Source organism: Oncorhynchus keta, chromosome 35 (genome assembly GCF_023373465.1).
Source record: "Oncorhynchus keta strain PuntledgeMale-10-30-2019 chromosome 35, Oket_V2, whole genome shotgun sequence".
In the NCBI taxonomy this organism is placed as follows: Eukaryota; Metazoa; Chordata; class Actinopteri; order Salmoniformes; family Salmonidae; genus Oncorhynchus; species Oncorhynchus keta.
In genome coordinates, this window is record NC_068455.1 from 37,310,032 (window position 1) to 37,328,596 (window position 18,565).

At 41.6% G+C, this 18,565-nt stretch overlaps 2 protein-coding genes across 2 annotated transcripts in view; one reads left to right on the forward strand and one right to left on the reverse strand.

Moving 5' to 3' along the window:
* Positions 1 to 12,285, forward strand: part of LOC118368459 (uncharacterized) — a 56,121-nt gene extending 43,836 nt beyond the window's left edge. The window contains exons 9-22 of the mRNA XM_035752580.2: positions 300 to 426; positions 540 to 575; positions 1,400 to 1,572; positions 1,770 to 1,896; positions 2,099 to 2,244; positions 6,900 to 7,026; positions 7,196 to 7,225; positions 8,775 to 8,887; positions 9,071 to 9,203; positions 9,377 to 9,516; positions 9,944 to 10,067; positions 10,366 to 10,524; positions 10,777 to 10,942; positions 11,332 to 12,285. Of these exons, the coding sequence (XP_035608473.2) occupies positions 300 to 426; positions 540 to 575; positions 1,400 to 1,572; positions 1,770 to 1,896; positions 2,099 to 2,244; positions 6,900 to 7,026; positions 7,196 to 7,225; positions 8,775 to 8,887; positions 9,071 to 9,203; positions 9,377 to 9,516; positions 9,944 to 10,067; positions 10,366 to 10,524; positions 10,777 to 10,942; positions 11,332 to 11,420 (1,690 nt within the window). The 3' untranslated portion in view covers positions 11,421 to 12,285. The remainder of the gene's footprint in view (positions 1 to 299; positions 427 to 539; positions 576 to 1,399; positions 1,573 to 1,769; positions 1,897 to 2,098; positions 2,245 to 6,899; positions 7,027 to 7,195; positions 7,226 to 8,774; positions 8,888 to 9,070; positions 9,204 to 9,376; positions 9,517 to 9,943; positions 10,068 to 10,365; positions 10,525 to 10,776; positions 10,943 to 11,331) is intronic.
* rtn4ip1 (reticulon 4 interacting protein 1) overlaps positions 12,284 to 18,565 on the reverse strand; it is a 28,835-nt gene continuing 22,553 nt past the window's right edge. Inside the window, exon 9 of the mRNA XM_035752585.2 lies at positions 12,284 to 12,520. Coding sequence (XP_035608478.1) covers positions 12,392 to 12,520 — 129 coding nt within the window. The 3' untranslated portion in view covers positions 12,284 to 12,391. The remainder of the gene's footprint in view (positions 12,521 to 18,565) is intronic.

The following is an 18,565-nucleotide window of genomic DNA, read 5'->3' on the forward strand; positions in this document are numbered from 1 at the left end:
CCCCACTGTATATATATACGTTCAAATGGCTCTCCTGTGAAGTACTGACGTGTAACATACGTCTTGTTTCCTGAAACAAGTCACATATGTCGTCATTTTAGATATAGTTTAGGATATCTACTCATGTCTGTCTTCTCAGGTGTGAAGGAGAATCACATGGCCAACACCCTGAGCTTGTATTGGCATTTTCTTTATTATTCATATTTACATGGGAGCTGAAAAACAAAGGTGTGATGTACATCACTTAGTGTCTAATCTTTGTATGCGGTGTGTGTGTGGGCCTTTTCCCCGTCCTGTAGCTGGCTGGTGTATAGTGACCCAGGGTTTGGGGGTCTGCTAGCGGTGTTGGAGGTGGGAGAGTATCCCTGTCCAGAGGCCTGGGGATTCCCTCAGCCGTTCATCGGATCTCTGAAACCCCTCAAAATGGTATCATTATGGCATTCGTACTTATTTTCTGAAAATCCCTTTCCCCATATAGCTTCCACTGTTTTATCTTTATGATGTTAAAAGCCTACTGTGTGGTTTTCCGTGTCTTACAGGGTGGGATAAAGGTGGAGCATTCTAATGACGTAAAGGTACGTTTCCCCTCTGTGAATTCTTCTGTTTTTATAGCTATTTCCATGGCCATTCATATTTACATCAATGTTTAAGGATGAAAAAAATAAACATACAGTCAGGGAATGACAGCGGGAAGCTTCAACAACTGCAAGAGCCTCTTATCACAAAACTCATAATAACCAAAGGCTTGTAAAAATGTTATTCTTGTGACATGGCTGAAGACGAGCTGTGATGTGATGACATGGCATATTATTATAGCTCCGCTGCCATCCTAAATCCTCTGCCTTATCAAATCTGCCCGTTGTGAATCAGACAGACAGGCCTGTTGTTGCAGGTGAATTGGCCAGTGACTAGTGAGAGAACTATGTGTACACTGGCAGCTCTATGGACACATGGCACCAGTGTGCTGTCTCTGCATGCTCTCACTCTCGCTGTCTAACCCAGAAGACAGGCCTGTGGTTACCAGTAGAGCTGTTTGTTTAGGTCAATTTCGGTAGTCAATCTAAAATGTAGAAATATGCAAGCGCAGTTTATGCGTTTTCAAGGGGCTGATAATGTAGTTGTCTGGCCCAGTATGTGCTGAACATTTGTGTATCCATTCAAGCATATGATTGATTTACAGGTTAGGAAAAAGTACCATGTAGCCATCTGGGCTTAAATTACACTGACAGACAGGCAGTGGTGAAATACAGTATGTTTTGGCCAGGTGGCACAGGGCCTAGGGAGCTGGAATCTGTGGTATGAGGAGCATGCAGCCCTGGCATGGGGATGGGGACGGCATGGAGAACACTGCCCACCTCAGCACATCAGCCTAAACTTGAACCCCTTCTCTCCCCCTCAGGCTCTGGTGTATGAGAGGCCGTGCTTTGAGGGCAAGTGTGTGGAGATTGACGATGTTGTGTACGACTTCAGAGAGGGAGGAGATGAGGAAGATGGGGATGAGGAGGATGAAGGGAATCCAGTTAAAAGGAAGACATTGTGTTCTGTGGGATCCCTCAAGATCCTTAGAGGACTGTACGTACTTGTGGTTGATCTCAGCTGACATACTGTACAGTAAGGGATAGTATTGTAGAATTGTGTATCATATCTAACTATGTAATGACCCCCTTCTGCCCATATTAACCTATCATAACACAGATTAATGGTCTATTAATTCTGTACTTTATTGGCTTGTATGTACTCGAACATCACCCTCCTGATTGTCCCTGTAGCTGGGTGGGCTATGATGAGCCAGACTTTGAGGGTCACCAGTATCTCCTGGAGGAGGGGGAGTATCCTGACTGGAGGGAGTGGGGAGGCTACGGAGACCAGCTCCTGTCACTGCGCCCTGTATGCTCTGTAAGTATTGCAACTCTATTTAGAGCGATGTGAACATGACCATGGTTTAAATCTGTTTCATCTATTTCCGACCTGTCTTTGATGGGTTTTGATGATACAAAGTATGAATGGTCAGGTAGTTGAAAAGATGGGTCTACTTTGATCTTGTTAATCCAGAGGGGCCATTTGAATGGTGTTTGTGTGTACATTTCCTGTGTTGTAGGACTTCCTGTCTCCCCATGTGAAGCTGTTCAGTGAGAGGGACTTTGGGGAAAGAGGGGTCCACATGGACCTGCTGGGGCCTGTCACTAACATGGAGGACACCTGCTGCGGCCCCAAAACGCAGTCCATCAATGTCCAGGGTGGAGTGTAAGTCAAATTCTCTGACAGTCCTATGTAGCAGGCCTTGCATCCAATGAAACGCGGTGTGTCACAACTGCACCAAGGCTTGGGCTTGCTGTGCTAGAGATATATAGGTGGGTCACTCCTATCCTCTTTCCTCTTATTGCAAGATTTTTAATGAACACACACTCACACACACAGCACCGGAGGGCACAAACATGAAAGAGGTGTGTGAATGTCACGCTTAGTAAAGTAATACTGAACGTTAGACAATGGGTGGAGGAATGAGAGCGCTCTCTAGGGTTACATATTCTAAAAGATGAGATTAGGGTGTAAAGGCACAGTGCTGGCTGGAGTCAATATTATTATTACGTTTTTTCAAAAAGGGAGTGGCCATGTTCCAGACATGAATTGAATCACCTTCAGCTTCATTGGCTATTAGCAGGATGGGATGCCGGTGCTTTTTTGTATATGGTATATTCAGTTGTCGACAGTGGTTCATAATCTATCACAAATGTCTCTATGTTAGAATGAAATTAGAACTTTCACTTCCGTTGTAATGCATCTTTCCAAACTATTTAGTTATGTAGGGCCAGATTTTGACCAGATTTATGTGCATCTAAATGGAACAAAATTCCCTTTTTATGCACTTTTCTTTCAATGCGTACTCTGACCTTAAACTTAAGCATGAGAATAGCATGCTATTCTCACATAGTTAGATCTAAGAAATCAAGGTGTGTCAGCGGTGTATTCTGAACTTTACTTAATTCTCTAATAATTCTACCACATTTACACCACCATTCTCCATGCACTGTAACATGCAGGGATGGGCATCTCTCGAATGTCTTAATTATAGGTTACCTCGACTTTCTCTGTCTCCTATTTCTATCATGTTAAATAATAGCCACTTTCATTATCAACCGTCAGTAGGACTAATAACCACACATATTTAACTGCCAATTTACTGTTAGTTCCCTTCAGTTGGTATAACCGACATTATCATTCCATTGTTTTGTTTACCTAAGTTAGCTTCCTCTGTAAACGCCGTTACGGATGTGTGGTTGTTGCTGAGGATCGTTAGTAACAGTTGATGATTAAAAAAAGACATGTAGGTTCATTAAAACGTTGTTGGGCGGAGCGCAGACCAAGCCGTAGCCATTTGAATACGACACATGGCACAATACGTGTCATCACACTGTTCCATGGTTAGTGCAGGCAAAACATACGTGTATATTGTACACTATTCTCTCTATTATAATTCACTAACCTTCCAACATTACTATAGGTTGAAGAACTGGATGTGGCAACTTTCAGAATGAATCAAACCACAGTTTTCTTTACTTTGTGTATAAAGGCTCCCCAAACCAGTTTCTATGATTCATAAATACTTTCCTAAACCTAAATAATCTACAAGATCAGAGTATTTCTAAATCTACCAATTGGTGCTGATACGGAGGCGAGTATGCATATATTTAAATGTCTTTCTTTAATTGATCCTACTATTCTGAACCTGTTCTCTCGAGTCTGTCACCAAAATTACTACTATACGGTACACCGTATTTAAAGGGATGGCTTAAAATGCATGTACTGAAAACCCTATTGAATGAAAACTCCCAAAGAAAAACTGTTGGCAAGTGGGAGGGTTTTAATTGGTTGAATTAAATGTATTCAGAGCGTGCAAGGTAGCCACACCTGCAGAGCGCATTGCCGACTGAATAAGTTTAGTCTGAATACCAAATTGCTGAGGAGTGTGTAGGAAAGGTGTACATTCTTTCATCGGAATCGGCCTCGTGTAGCATAATCCTAAATCTTATGTAGTTCAGACTGAACAACTGAATGGGGATAACCCTTACATAATATATTTATACGCTTCTACTGTTTACTCACTAATTGTTTTATAACCTTTCAAAATGCCAGGGCGGTTTGTTTGGCTATTATGGTGCTACAGCTAGTGATTTAAGTTATAAACATCTAATGCCAGGGCTGTTGGTTTGGTAGTAATATAATGGAGCTACAGCTAGTGATTTAAGTTATAAACATCTAATGCCAAGGCTGTTGGTTTGGTAGTAATATAATGGAGTTACAGCTAGTGATTTAAGTTATAAACATCTAATGCCAGGGCTGTTGGTTTGGTAGTAATATAATGGAGTTACAGCTAGTGATTTAAGTTATAAACATCTAATGCTAGGGCTGTTGGTTTGGTAGTAATATAATGGAGCTACAGCTAGTGATTTAAGTTATAAACATCTAATGCCAGGGCTGTTGGTTTGGTAGTAATATAATGGAGTTACAGCTAGTGATTTAAGTTATAAACATCTAATGCTAGGGCTGTTGGTTTGGTAGTAATATAATGGTGTTACAGCTAGTGATTTAAGTTATAAACATCTAATGCCAGGGCTGTTGGTTTGGTAGTAATATAATGGTGCTACAGCTAGTGATTTAAGTTATAAACATCTAATGCCAGGGCTGTTGGTTTGGTAGTAATATAATGGAGTTACAGCTAGTGATTTAAGTTATAAACATCTAATGCCAGGGCTGTTGGTTTGGTAGTAATATAATGGAGTTACAGCTAGTGATTTAAGTTATAAACATCTAATGCCAGGGCTGTTGGTTTGGTAGTAATATAATGGAGTTACAGCTAGTGATTTAAGTTATAAACATCTAATGCTAGGGCTGTTGGTTTGGTAGTAATATAATGGAGTTACAGCTAGTGATTTAAGTTATAAACATCTAATGCCAGGGCTGTTGGTTTGGTAGTAATATAATGGAGCTACAGCTAGTGATTTAAGTTATAAACATCTAATGCCAGGGCTGTTGGTTTGGTAGTAATATAATGGAGCTACAGCTAGTGATTTAAGTTATAAACATCTAATGCCAGGGCTGTTGGTTTGGTAGTAATATAATGGAGTTACAGCTAGTGATTTAAGTTATAAACATCTAATGCTAGGGCTGTTGGTTTGGTAGTAATATAATGGAGCTACAGCTAGTGATTTAAGTTATAAACATCTAATGCTAGGGCTGTTGGTTTGGTAGTAATATAATGGAGCTACAGCTAGTGATTTAAGTTATAAACATCTAATGCCAGGGCTGTTGGTTTGGTAGTAATATAATGGAGCTACAGCTAGTGATTTAAGTTATAAACATCTAATGCCAGGGCTGTTGGTTTGGTAGTAATATAATGGAGCTACAGCTAGTGATTTAAGTTATAAACATCTAATGCCAGGGCTGTTGGTTTGGTAGTAATATAATGGTGCTACAGCTAGTGATTTAAGTTATAAACATCTAATGCCAGGGCTGTTGGTTTGGTAGTAATATAATGGAGTTACAGCTAGTGATTTAAGTTATAAACATCTAATGCCAGGGCTGTTGGTTTGGTAGTAATATAATGGAGTTGCAGCTAGTGATTTAAGTTATAAACATCTAATGCCAGGGCTGGTGGTTTGGTAGTAATATAATGGAGTTACAGCTAGTGATTTAAGTTCTAAATAAAATCAAACTTTACTTGTCACATGCACCGAATACACCTTACCGTGAAATGCTTACTTACAAGCCCTTAACCAACAGTGCAGTTCAAGAAGAGTTAAGAAAATATTTACCAAATAAACTAAAAGAAAAAGAAAAAGTAACACAATAAAATAACAATAACGACGCTATATACAGGGGGTACCAGTACCATGTCAGTGTGTGGGGGTACAGGTTAGTCGAGATCATTTGTACATGTAGGTGGGGGTGAAGTGACTATGTATATATAATAAACAGAGAGTAGCAGCAGTGTACAAAACAAATGGAGGGGGGGTCAATGTAAATAGTCCGGTGACCATTTTATTAATTGTTCAGCACTCATATGGCTTGGGGGTAGAAGCTGTTAAGGAGCCTTTTGGACCAAGACTTGGCGCTCCGGTACCGCTTGCCGTGCGGTAGCAGAGAAAACAGTCTATGACTTCGGTGACTGGAATCTCTGACAATTTTATGGGCTTTCCTCTGACACCGCCTATTATATAGGTCCTGGATGGCAGGAAGCTTGGCCCCAGTGATGCACTGGGCCGTACACACTACCCTCTGTAGCGCCTTATGGTCATATCCGGAGCAGTTGCAATACAGGGGGTAATGCAGCCGGTCAGGATGCTTTTGATGATGCAGCTGTAGAACTTTTTTAGGATCTGGGGACACATTCCAATTTTTTTTTGTCTCCTAGGGGGAAAAAGGTTTTATCGTGCCCTCTTCATGAACTTCTTGGTGTGTTTAGACCATGATAGTTCGTTGGTGTCATGTGGACACCGAATTTGAATCTCCCGACCCGCTTCACTACAGCCCCGTCAATGTTATTGGGGGCCTGTTCGGCCCGCCCTTTCCTGTAGTCCACGATCAACTACAGGGCGGTAATTTAGGTTACCTTTGCTTCCTTGGGTACAGGGACTATGGTGGTCTGCTTGAAACATGTAGGTATTACAGACTCGGTCAGGGAGAGGTTGAAAATGTCAGTGAAGTTAGAGGACTAGAGACTACAGTCAAATGATAAGGCCTATAATTATCATATTCAGACCACCTGTTTAAAGTGTATGTAACACGGGAGGGAATGATGCTATTTACAACATGTTATATTGTAAAATTGTACCGTTTTATGGGGTGTCCTACTGTAAGTGTTCATTTGCCAGTTCCAACCTGTTGTGTGCTCTAAACAGGTGGGTTGCCTTTGAGAACCCAATGTTCTCCGGAGAGCTTTACGTTCTAGAGAAGGGCCTCTACGGAAGCCCAGAGGACTGGGGAGGACAGAACCTCAAGATCTCCTCGCTGCAGCCCGTTTTCCAGGTAAACCGTTTTAAAATAATACTCACAGTAGTATCACATTTATAGTATCATACTAAGTTTTTACTTGCATGACAGTGATAAGTTGTGAGGTTGGTGAGGATACTTTGAAATTGTTTATCCAGTGACGATAAAGAATGTAATCCATCATTTCCTTCTTTATTCCTTTCAGGATAACCTGGGTGGATCAAGCAAGTTCAAGGTAAAGTCAGATAGTGATAAACAAATAGTATTAACTATCTTAACATAGTCATTAGTGTATGGGAGTGATTATACCATCAGTTTGCATGAAGAGTAGCCTACGTGTAGTGGAGGGTATAAGCAGGTTTACGCCATATACCCACTTATTTTTCAGTGGGCATTGCGTATACTCACTTCTAAATTCCCATGATGTGTATGAAAGTAGTGGAGTGGAGATATACCCCGGCTGGTGGACCAGATCAGAATGTTTAGCTTAAAATGTCTTTCTTCACATTTTCAGCACAGCAATGTGCACACGGCTGTAGACCTAGAACAGAATGCAATTTGAGGGAAAACACTGTTCTAAAATCCATACCACATGTGTGAGCGGTTTCATGGACAGAGTTGGAAATGTCTGTTAGAAACGTAGCGAGGGGAGATCTAAAGATGCAACAACTACCATGGGTTACTAAAATGACTAGGATAATGCCTTTAGCTGCTAAACAATCAAAGAAAGTTAAAAGAAAACCAATAGAACATGAGAAAGCATATGAGGAAGTCTTTATAAAATAATTGCCTCCAAGTTTCTATGGTGGGATTTTAGCTAGAGGCTACTTTGAAGCATGCCTCATAATATGAAGTAAAACGTCCAGGTTTTTAAAAAATTAAGGAACATGGAAAAAATATAGCAATGCTAATTATAGGCCTAACCGTCTTCTGGTAGATCAGGTGTCAAACTCATTCCACAAGGGCCGAGTGTCTGCGGGTTTTTGTTCCACCCTTGTACTTGATTGATGATTTAAGGTCACTAATTAGTAAGGAACTTCCCTAACCTGGTTGTCTAGGTCTTAATTGAAAGAAATAACAAACAAACCCACAGACACTCGGCCATCCATGGAATGAGTTTGACACCCCTGTGGTAGATGGGAAAGTCTTTCCCCAAAAATCTTCTCAATTAAATGTTAACTAGCTACAAAGTAGCCTATGCCTACCTGGCAGAATTATATTATTTGCGTCAATCCTGTGGACATTTGTTTCGCAAACTCCATCTCATGTGCTACAAAAAACCACTACTAACCAAACAACAGTGCTAGGTGCCCGAGCACTTGAATTAAAGGGTTATAACTACACACACAAAAATAAAAATGTATTCTATTTTTCTCAGACCTCAAAGGTGGGGTGCTGATGTGGTTTAAGCATTGTTGTGGTCTTAGAACATCCAATTTTGTAGTTTTACTATTAAACCTGTGAATTTCAGACTTAGTTGACAGCATCATTTATCTGTTTAAATAGTAGGCCTACTATTAGACTACTGCACAGTACAGCTTGGGTTGAGCTGTGAAAGACCAATATGGATTTATCATTTTAGGTAATTCAGACTGTATGTCACTGTTTCTCATAGAATTCTTCACACAGGACACCTTTGCTTAGCCGGTTGGGCCGCCGAGGAAATTTTGGGCAAAATTAGAGTTAGAGCCACCACTAGAGTTAGAGCCACCACTATCTACCTGTAATCCACTGTACATTATGGCGGCCCTGTCTCATGTCAGTCTCCGGTGTATGTACTGTAGGTCCAGCTGTTCTCAGAGCCTGGGTTCCAGGGCAGAGTGGTGGTACTGGAGGACAGTGTGGTATCCCTGGAGGAAGACTTCTCCCCTCGCTCCTGTAGAGTACTGGCTGGGAGGTGAGCAAATAAATCTGCTTTAAATGCAGCATGTAAACATCAATACTGTGCCTTTTGATAGGAAAAAAATTAATGCAAGTGTAGGCTTTCCTTTTCTGTTGTCCAAGAGCCCTCTGAACACTCAAAGGGGACTTAGTACTGGAGAGCGCTATGTTGACTGTGTGCCTCTATGTTATGTTCCAGCTGGGTGGCATATGAGGGATCCCAGTTCACAGAGCACATGTTTGTCCTGGAGGAGGGAGATTACCCCAACACTGAGTCAATGGGCTGTCTGGGTCCTGACTCTACCATCCGCTCCATACAGACCATCAGCCATGTGAGTAGAGTGGATTATGTGTGTTGGCATGGGATGCACGCGTCCAGTATTTGTGAACCTAAGTCATGTCTGTGTAAAGTAACTGCATATCTTAGAGATGTCCTGTACCTACAATACCATAATGTATAGTCTCACGTTTTTACCCACCCTCCCCTTCCCCCTTGTCTCTCCAGGAGTTCTCCCTCCCGTCCATAACGCTGTTCAGTAAGGTTGGCTGTAGAGGCCGTAGGGTGGTGCTGACGGGAGAGACGGTGAACCTGCAGCTGGCTGGGGTTGACAGACACATACGCTCCCTGGTGATCCACGGAGGAATGTAAGTCACACCTGGATAGGATTTGACCATTTTTATTAGGTGATTAAAAACAAACGTTGACATTTTAAAGAGAGAGTTTCATTTACAATTCATCTTGGTTGGTTGAAGCACTGTCTAAGCAACTAATAAACCATCAACCAGGCCTCTATTTAATCTGTATCCCTGAAGGGATGCAGATTGCGCAATATAAATGTAAAGGTAATTTCCGGAACGCAGTCTCCGCTGACGCGGGAACATTGCCTTTAAATTTCAATCGCGCTGTAAAGCTGAACTTCCGCGATACGGATTGAATAGAGCCCATAGTTTTGCTGGGCTATTGTAAACTGAAACGGTGTAGGAAGGTTGATTGTTTACATTTGAGGTGTGTCAGAGATGTTGTATAAGAAGACCAGCTGACTGTGTTGGATTGATTTCTCCTGCCCTACAGTTGGGTGTTGTATGAGGATAGTAACCACCGGGGCCGTCAGATCCTGCTACCGCCAAGCGAGCTGAATGATTGGTGTAAGTTCAGCAACTGGCCGCGAATCGGATCCCTGCGACCACTATTGCAGGTATGGAAGCGGGGAATGGTTCCATTTTAGATTCACATATTGCTGTCTATCCAATACAGTTTTCCCTATAACTAAACAACAGTCAATGGACTGTATCCTAACATGAGATCTGTGTACACAACTCAACTTTTGCACTAATCTCATTTTGTCATCACTGTATGAATTACCCCATAATGCAAATAATATGCAGCCACCTCAAGTTAGGATTTGGATAATGACCACTGTCGGGTGAGAAGAACTCTTATCTCGTCTAGTCAAGCTAATGTTAAGTGTGTTGTTTGCCTATTGACCTCTACAGAAGCAGGTGTACTTCCGTTTGCGGAGCAGAGAGACGGGCGATGTGATGTCCCTCTCAGGTCCTCTGGATGAAGTCAAGCTTTTGCGGGTCCAGGCCCTGGAGGAGTCGGGGGGAGTGGACCAGACCTGGATCTACCATGACGGAGTCCTACGCTGCAAGGTACCTCATGGGCTCAAGCTTTTGCACTGAATCATCATTTCCACTCATTCCATCGCCACCAACTTCAAGTGTTGCAGAACTGGCTTCCTCGTTCTTTCAACATAGTTTCATGTCACGTGTTGCGCATATCCCAGTACAATTGTCAATTATCTCTAATATAAAATCAAATGAAACTTTATCTGTACCATGCTTATCAGTTTGTATTCACACAGAATCCACCCACATCTGAACCCATATTCTCTGTCTCTATAGCTGGTGGAGGACTGTTGCCTGCAGACATCAGGGAGCATTATCATGGCAGGCAGCAGGCTGAGTGTCTCCCCTCCGGAGCCAGGGATAGACAACCAGCTGTGGAGCATTACCCCAGACGGCCTGGTCCGATGCCACCTCAAACCTGACCTGGTGCTGGAGATTAAAGGTCAGATCAGTTCTTCTGCTCTCTCTCTCAGCTAGCCTTACTATCACTAAGAGCTACAACGATAACTCAGGCATTCAGCTCAGTCCCCATAGTTATAGTCTGGCTCCATCTGGTGGTAGGTTTAGGAAGTGGTTTGTATTATCCATATGTTGCCACGTCCTCAAGCTATTGAATAGGTAGCCGCCACCAAACCTAGATACACTCTTAAACTTGTATATCATTTTAGCCAGTAGTTTTGAAAGTGGTGCTCACGAGACAAGTGGTTCCCGTTTTGTGTACTACGTTTTACGTCCTGACCAATTTTGTTTGCAATTCATATAATATGTTACAAATTTGTTGTGCTTAAGATCCTGGAGTACACCTTTAACTGTATTGCATTCTTTTCACAGGTGGACAAAGTTATGACAAAACTCAAGTGATTCTCAATACATTTGATGAGAGAAAACACACCCAAAGATGGTCTTTGGAGATCCTGTAATGGAATGTCAATCTGGCCCTTGCAGCTCAGCTCTGTGATGCAGCTCCACCGTGGGGCCCATACTCTTGCTTCTTGATGAAGTTTCTCCATGGGCCTTAGTGCTCTGTGATGCTGGTCTGCAGTGGGCCTCCAAACATTCTGCAACATTTGTTGAGCTTGAGAGCAGAAATTCTAAACTGTCTTTGTGAAATACAACCGTAAACCAGTGATCTACACTCTGAAGATAAAACTACACATGGCTATAGAGCAAGGAGCACAGCATTTTACTTTGAGGACTTGACTGATGCTGTACAAATACCACAATTCATTTGTTCACTTACCTCTCATTGAGCAAACCAAAGAATAACTGTATGGGAATGTGTCTCTCCTGTATTCATATAATTTACAATGACTTAAGCCCTGTGTTAATGCTGATTTTATCCACAAATCTCTTTTCTATTGTACTTTACCAGTCAATTACTGAGATCTGTTTTCTTACAACAATGTTGTAAATGTATGTCTTTTTTAGCACACTTATTATTCTATGGTCACATATTCTTAATGTCATAGATGAACTCTTAAATTCTCCAAATAATGTTGTGTAAATGTTTTTTCAAGACTTTTGAAGTCTTTACCATGCTTAATATTAATATTTTTCTACAGACATCACTGCACAGTACATTAGCTTCTGCAGGTGTATAGATTTTGTTGAATGACTAAATATCAACTTCAACACTGTGCTACAATATCATACTAACCACGGTTTTACTTGTAAATATGTCAACAAAATGCTGTTACATCTACAACAAAAAATTGTCTCCTTGATTGGTGTTACTATGGCGAAGAATCTCAATAACCCTTTCAATGAAGATCACAAGGTCAAGGACTTGAATACGTTTTACTTATCACATAGCTACAACAGACAGCCTCTTCTCAGACAGACACACAGTCATAGCCTTAGCACAGACGATCATAAAGGATCATTTCGCTGGTTACTCGGATGAGTCCTCTCCGCTGCTGATCTTGACCACAGTCTTCCCCCGTGCGTGTCCTTTCTCTACCTTCAGCATGGCCTGGGGCACCTGGGAGAAGGTAAACTCCTCCTCCACCACCGCACGGATCTGCAGGAACAGGAAGTGTGGTCACACGAAGTAAAAAAAATAATCAAAAACAAACCTGACTTTAGACATGTGTGAAGGGGCAAAGGTCGGGATTCACTCAAAGGCTTGTTATCGACAAGTGCGTTGCACTTACCTTCAAAATAAAATGTATACTTGAGCCAAAATCTCTGCAGAACTTAGCATGAATTGATCTCCACAAACATCTTGAGAAATTGCCTTTAAAAGGTGCATTGTTGGTTGTGTAGTGCACAGTTCTGCAACGGGCCTTTGAATGAATCCTGGCCAAATTGATCTTCCAAAAAAGAAAATGAATAACAGAAAGTTGAGTCATATGGTGCATCTGTCGGCCCAGTAGCCTACATTGAAAAATGGAGAGAGCCTCTTCTACACAGAATGACCTGATCCTTACCTCTGTGTGGATTGAAGATAAACTATAATTGAAGTGGTGAGGATGTACTGACATCTTTCACAAATCTACAACGTACACCAACACTGTACACAACAGCATCCTGTTCAGCCGAAGATGCTCTCATCATGTAGGTGTATTGTATATTTGAAAACGAGTATTAAAAAAATGAAACAATTACATAATTAACACAATTATTATTATTATTATTAATTGACACAGTATACCGCATATTCTGTTGCTAACCTAACATTGTAATGAGTCAACACACACCTTTGCATCTTGTGTTTGTTGTCATGACAAACATACCAACAGCGTTGTAGGACAACCAACTGTAGAGGATCTGGTGACCAGGCCAAGCTGAAACGAGCCGTAGCCGTTTCATCAGAACAGAATGGAACCGTGATGTCATGGTGGATCGCTTCCATAATACCCAGGCAGGCCATGAAGAGACAGGAATCTGTTCCGCTTCCAGGCTAGGGAGTGGGCCCGTGGGCTAACAAAGGACCCGGATTAAGGGCCTAGCACCAAGATTACACTGGCATTCCATCTTGACCGGTCAGGACAGCCCCGACATAGCAGGGCTCAGTTGGTAGAGCATGGCGCTTGTAACGCCAGGGTAGTGGGTTCGATTCCCGGGACCACCCATACGTAGAATGTATGCACACATGACTGACTGTAAGTCGCTTTGGATAAAAGCGTCTGCTAAATGGCATATATTATTATTATTATTATATTAGGTGATTATCTGGTCTGACCATACCAAACCCAGCCTGCCTCACTGTCTGTCTGACAAAAGAGAAGGGGAGGTGTGTGTAGTGTGGCTTCAGCCAATTGATGGCTGAAGCGTACCGATTAGTTCCTCCACTTGGCCAAGGGGGTCATAAAAACCCCACTATTGACCAATATAATGTGGCACTCAGATGTTATGGTGCCACTATTGACCAATATAATATAATATATCACCCTTGAATCAATAAGGGCAATATGATATTTGCTAACCATATCAAAGAGATATTTCAATATTATATACTTCCCCAGAGTCAGATGAAATCGTGGAAACCATTTTCATGTCTCTGTGTAAAGTATTAAGGAAGGCAGAGGTATTTCGTGAGCCAACGCTAACTAGCATTAGCACAATGACAAAGTCTATGGGTATCTGCTAGCATGCTAGAAATAATTGCATGGCTGTCTTCAGCTTTACAAAAACTCTGTATAGAGTAATGAAGTGGGTGCCCACTGACCCGCTGGCATGGGAGACACACATACACTCACAGTGAAGTGTGTCACCTCCCCCCTTTGGGCAAAGACCCATCCAGGTCTTTTGTACATCTCTCTCACCCTTTTATGTCAACACAGGCAGAGATGATCAAGTCACAACCATCTGCTCCACTATAGGTGCTAGATAAGACTATGGCTTAGTTACCTACTGTTACCTAATGTTACCTACCTGTGTCTAATTCTCTGTGGTCACAAGAGTAATAGGGTGAGGTTTCTAAGGCAGCCTGTGATTAAAAAAATAATTTTAAAAAGTACACTTAGACAAAAGCCATATAAACCTAAAGAAATGTCAGACTCACGAATTTACGCAATATTATTAATTGAGTCTCTCACTATTATGGCATGTTGTTGACTAATTCCCTTCTGTTACTATACCATTTTAAATGGCACAACCAGACACCCATGAGGGGAATGTTTATTAAAAGACTTACCCCTCATGGAAGACTATTAAGGCCTAGTGCACTACTTTTGTGAGAATTATTTTTTTCTCTCCAAAAAATAACATTTATTTTATATATATATATATACTGCTCAACACATCCTGGATCTGAATACATTAAATATTCTTATTACTTTTTTCTTTACATAGTTGAATGTGCTGACAACAAAATCACAGAAAAATTATCAAAAATTATCAATGGAAATCAAATTTCACACTCAAAATTAAAGTGGAAAACCACACTGATCCAACAGGCTGATCCAACTTTGATGTAATGTCCTTAAAACAAGTCAAAATGAGGCTCAGTGGTGTGTGTGGCCCCCACGTGCCTGTATGACCTCCCTACAACGCCTGGGCATGCTCCTGATGAGGTGGCGGATGGTCTCCTGAGGGATCTCCTCCCAGACCTGGACTAAAGCATCCGCCAACTCCTGGACAGTCTGTGGTGCAACGTGGCGTTGGTGGATGGAGAGAGACATGATGTCCCAGATGTGCTCAATTGGATTCAGGTCTGGGGAACGGGCGGGCCAGTCCATAGCATCACTGCCTTCCTCTTGCAGGAACTACTGACACACTCCAGCCACATGAGGTCTAGCATTGTCTTGCATTAGGAGGAACCTAGGGCCAACCGCACCAGCATATGGTCTCACAAGGGGTCTGAGGATCTCATCTCGGTACCTAATGGCAGTCAGGCTACCTCTGGTGAGCACATGGAGGGTTCTGCGGCCCCCCAAAGAAATGCCACCCCACACCATGACTGACCCACCGCCAAACCGGTCATACTGGAGGATGTTGCAGGCAGCAGAACGTTCTCCACGGCGGCTCCAGACTCAGTGTGAACCTGCTTTAATCTGTGAAGAGCACAGGGTGCCAGTGGCGAATTTGCCAATCATGGTGTTCTCTGGCAAATACCAAACGTCCTGCACGGTTGGGCTGTAAGCACAACCCCCACCTGTGGCTGTCGGGCCCTCATACCACCCTCATGGAGTCTGTTTCTGACCGTTTGAGCAGGCAAATGCACATTTGTGGCCTGCTGGAAGTCATTTTGCAGGGCTCTGGCAGTGCTCCCCCTGCTCCTCCTTGCACAAAGGAGGAGGTAGCAGTCCTGCTGCTGGGTTGTTGCCCTCCTACTGTCTCCTCCACGTCTCCTGATGTACTGGCCTGTCTCCGGGTGGCGCCTCCATGCTCTGGACACTACGCTGACAGACACAGCAAACCTTCTTGCCACAGCTCGCATTGATGTGCCATCCTGGATGAGCTGCACTACCTGCGCCACTTGTGTGGGTTGTAGACTCCGTCTCATGCTACCACAAGAGTGAAAGCACCGCCAGCATTCATAAGTGACCAAAACATCAGCCAGGAAGCATAGGAACTGAGAGGTAGTCTGTGGTCACCACCTGCAGAACCAGTCCTTTATTGGGGGTGTCTTGCTAATTGCCTATAATTTCCAACTGTTGTCTATTCCATTTGCACAACAGCATGTGAAATTTATTGTCAATCAGTGTTGCTTCCTAAGTGGACAGTTTGATTTCACAGAAGTGTGATTGACTTGGAGTTACATTGTGTTGTTTAAGTGTTCCCTTTATTTTTTTGAGCAGTATATATATATATAAATAAATAAAAAATGTTCTTTTTTGGAGAGAAAAAAATAATGCACTAGGCCTTTAATAGTCTTCCATGAGGTGTAAGTATTTTAATAGACATTCCCCTCATGGGTTTCTGGTAAATAATTATTTTAGGGCACCCCTACTTCCCGCCGGTACATGTATGGTTCAGAATATTAGGGAATAAAACAAAGCCATCTAAATATGCATATTTGTCACCCTGACAATGTCCACATTCAGTTCTTCAACCCGTGGTAATGTTGGAAGGTTAGTGAGCATAGAATTATAATAGGCATAATAGTGTAGAATAACCTTGTCTATTGCCTGCACTAACCATGGGGTTCAAACTGTTATGACTTGGTCTGGGCTCCGCTCCATTAAGATCGAAATTAGCCTACATGCATTTTATTTTTGAACATTTTTTTTTAATATTTTTTATAATGCTCCTCAGCTACAACCACACAGCAGTGACGTGTTAACAGAGGCAGCAAATTAAAGTAAATTGAGAGTTGAATATGTGGTTATTAGGCCTACCGACGGTCGATACTGACAGTGGCTAATATTTAACATGAAAGAAATGTTAAATATTACAACTACTGTTTATTGACTGATCAGATAAGACTCTTTCATTCAATTGGACCACAATCATCTCCACCCCTAAATAGGGATGGCACTAAAGTTAGGTCATGAAAGGACAACAGAGAATGGAAAATACATTTGCAATTCAGCTTCGTTGCATTCTTCTAAACGGAGGGTCATATTCATCAAATCAAAGACCATGAACTGCCTGATGATCTTCATGCTAGTGGCTCTTTTAGTCATTGCTTGTAAGTCAAATCAAATTCATTCTTAAAAAGGCAGTATATGTGCAACAGCTCTTCTAACTCAGCTACACTTTTACAGTTGAACAGCAAAATAAAATATTTAGCTGTTTTTGTCAAATGTAAAAACTATAAACTGTAAAAACTATTTTTTTTATTGATAAAATGTGCTATAATGGTAGGAAATAATGAGATTTACATTTTTCTGGTAATTCCAGGTGGAATACAAGAATCATCTGCATCTCTACACTTATGTTTCATTAGTGGGGGCGGCTGCAGAAACCTTCGTTTGTGCCTTGCTTCTGGTGGTACTAACATTGGAAAAATGGGATGTACATGGCCGAAAGTGTAAGTTTATCAATGACCCAAACTGACTTGATAAATCAGAAATGCAGCGTCCCATTATGAATTTCAAATACATTCCAAGTACTGTATCCATAGCAGTAATATCAGACGGGACTCATGTTTGCTATTTTACGTGCATCTTGCTCCTCAAATAAGTTTATGGAATGTTTTGTATCGTTTCTAAAAATTAAAAACAGAAGATTACTTAGTGGAGGTTGGTCGGGGTGGATGACTGGTGGGTGGGTGGGGTAGGATGACTGGTGGGGGTGGGTGGGTGGGGAGGATGACTGGTGGGGGTGGGAGGCGTATACTGCGCCCGAGTAGCAACGTGTTCGATGTGCGTCCAGGACAAGTGTAGCATTTTATCTAACCCTTCCCCTAACCTTGACCCAATTCACCTTTTATTAAATTATTCTAACCTTTTGTCGTTTTCGTTCTAACGTTTTACGTACATTCTCACCGTAATTCTTCTTTGTTGTTAGACGCAACCAGCAATTTGGTCTCGGAGATATTGCTATTGGTCCTCCCAAGACGTATGATAAGATACACTATCCAATTCGTATGCTATTGCATATTGCATTGACCACTATTCCATACGTAACGTAAATAGCATTGCACGAGCCTTGGTTTGTGCAAGCCGGAACATCTCACAGGGGCACGTTTTATTTGTCACATGCTCAAGTACAGTGAAATGCTTAATTGCAAGCAACCAACAGTGCCGTATTTAATATTTTTTAAAGTATAACTAATGAGGAAAATATAAGTACTTAAGTAAAAAATACTTTAAAGTACTACTTATGTAGTTTTTTTGGGTATCTGTACTTTACTATTTATACTTTAGTACATTCCTAGATTTTTTACTCCATACATTTTCCCTGAAAACCAAAAGTAGTTTTTACATTTTGAATGCTTAGCAGGACAGGACAATTGTCAAATTCAAGCAATTATCAAGAGAACACATGGTCATGCCTATTGCCTCTGGCCTGGCAGACTCACTAAACACAAATTAATATTTTGTAAATAATGTGAGTGTGACCCTGGCTAAAAACAAGAAAATGGTGTTGTCTGCTAATATAAGGAATTTTAAATGATTTATACCTGTACTTTTGATACTTAAGTATACTTAAAACCAAATACTTTTAGACTGTT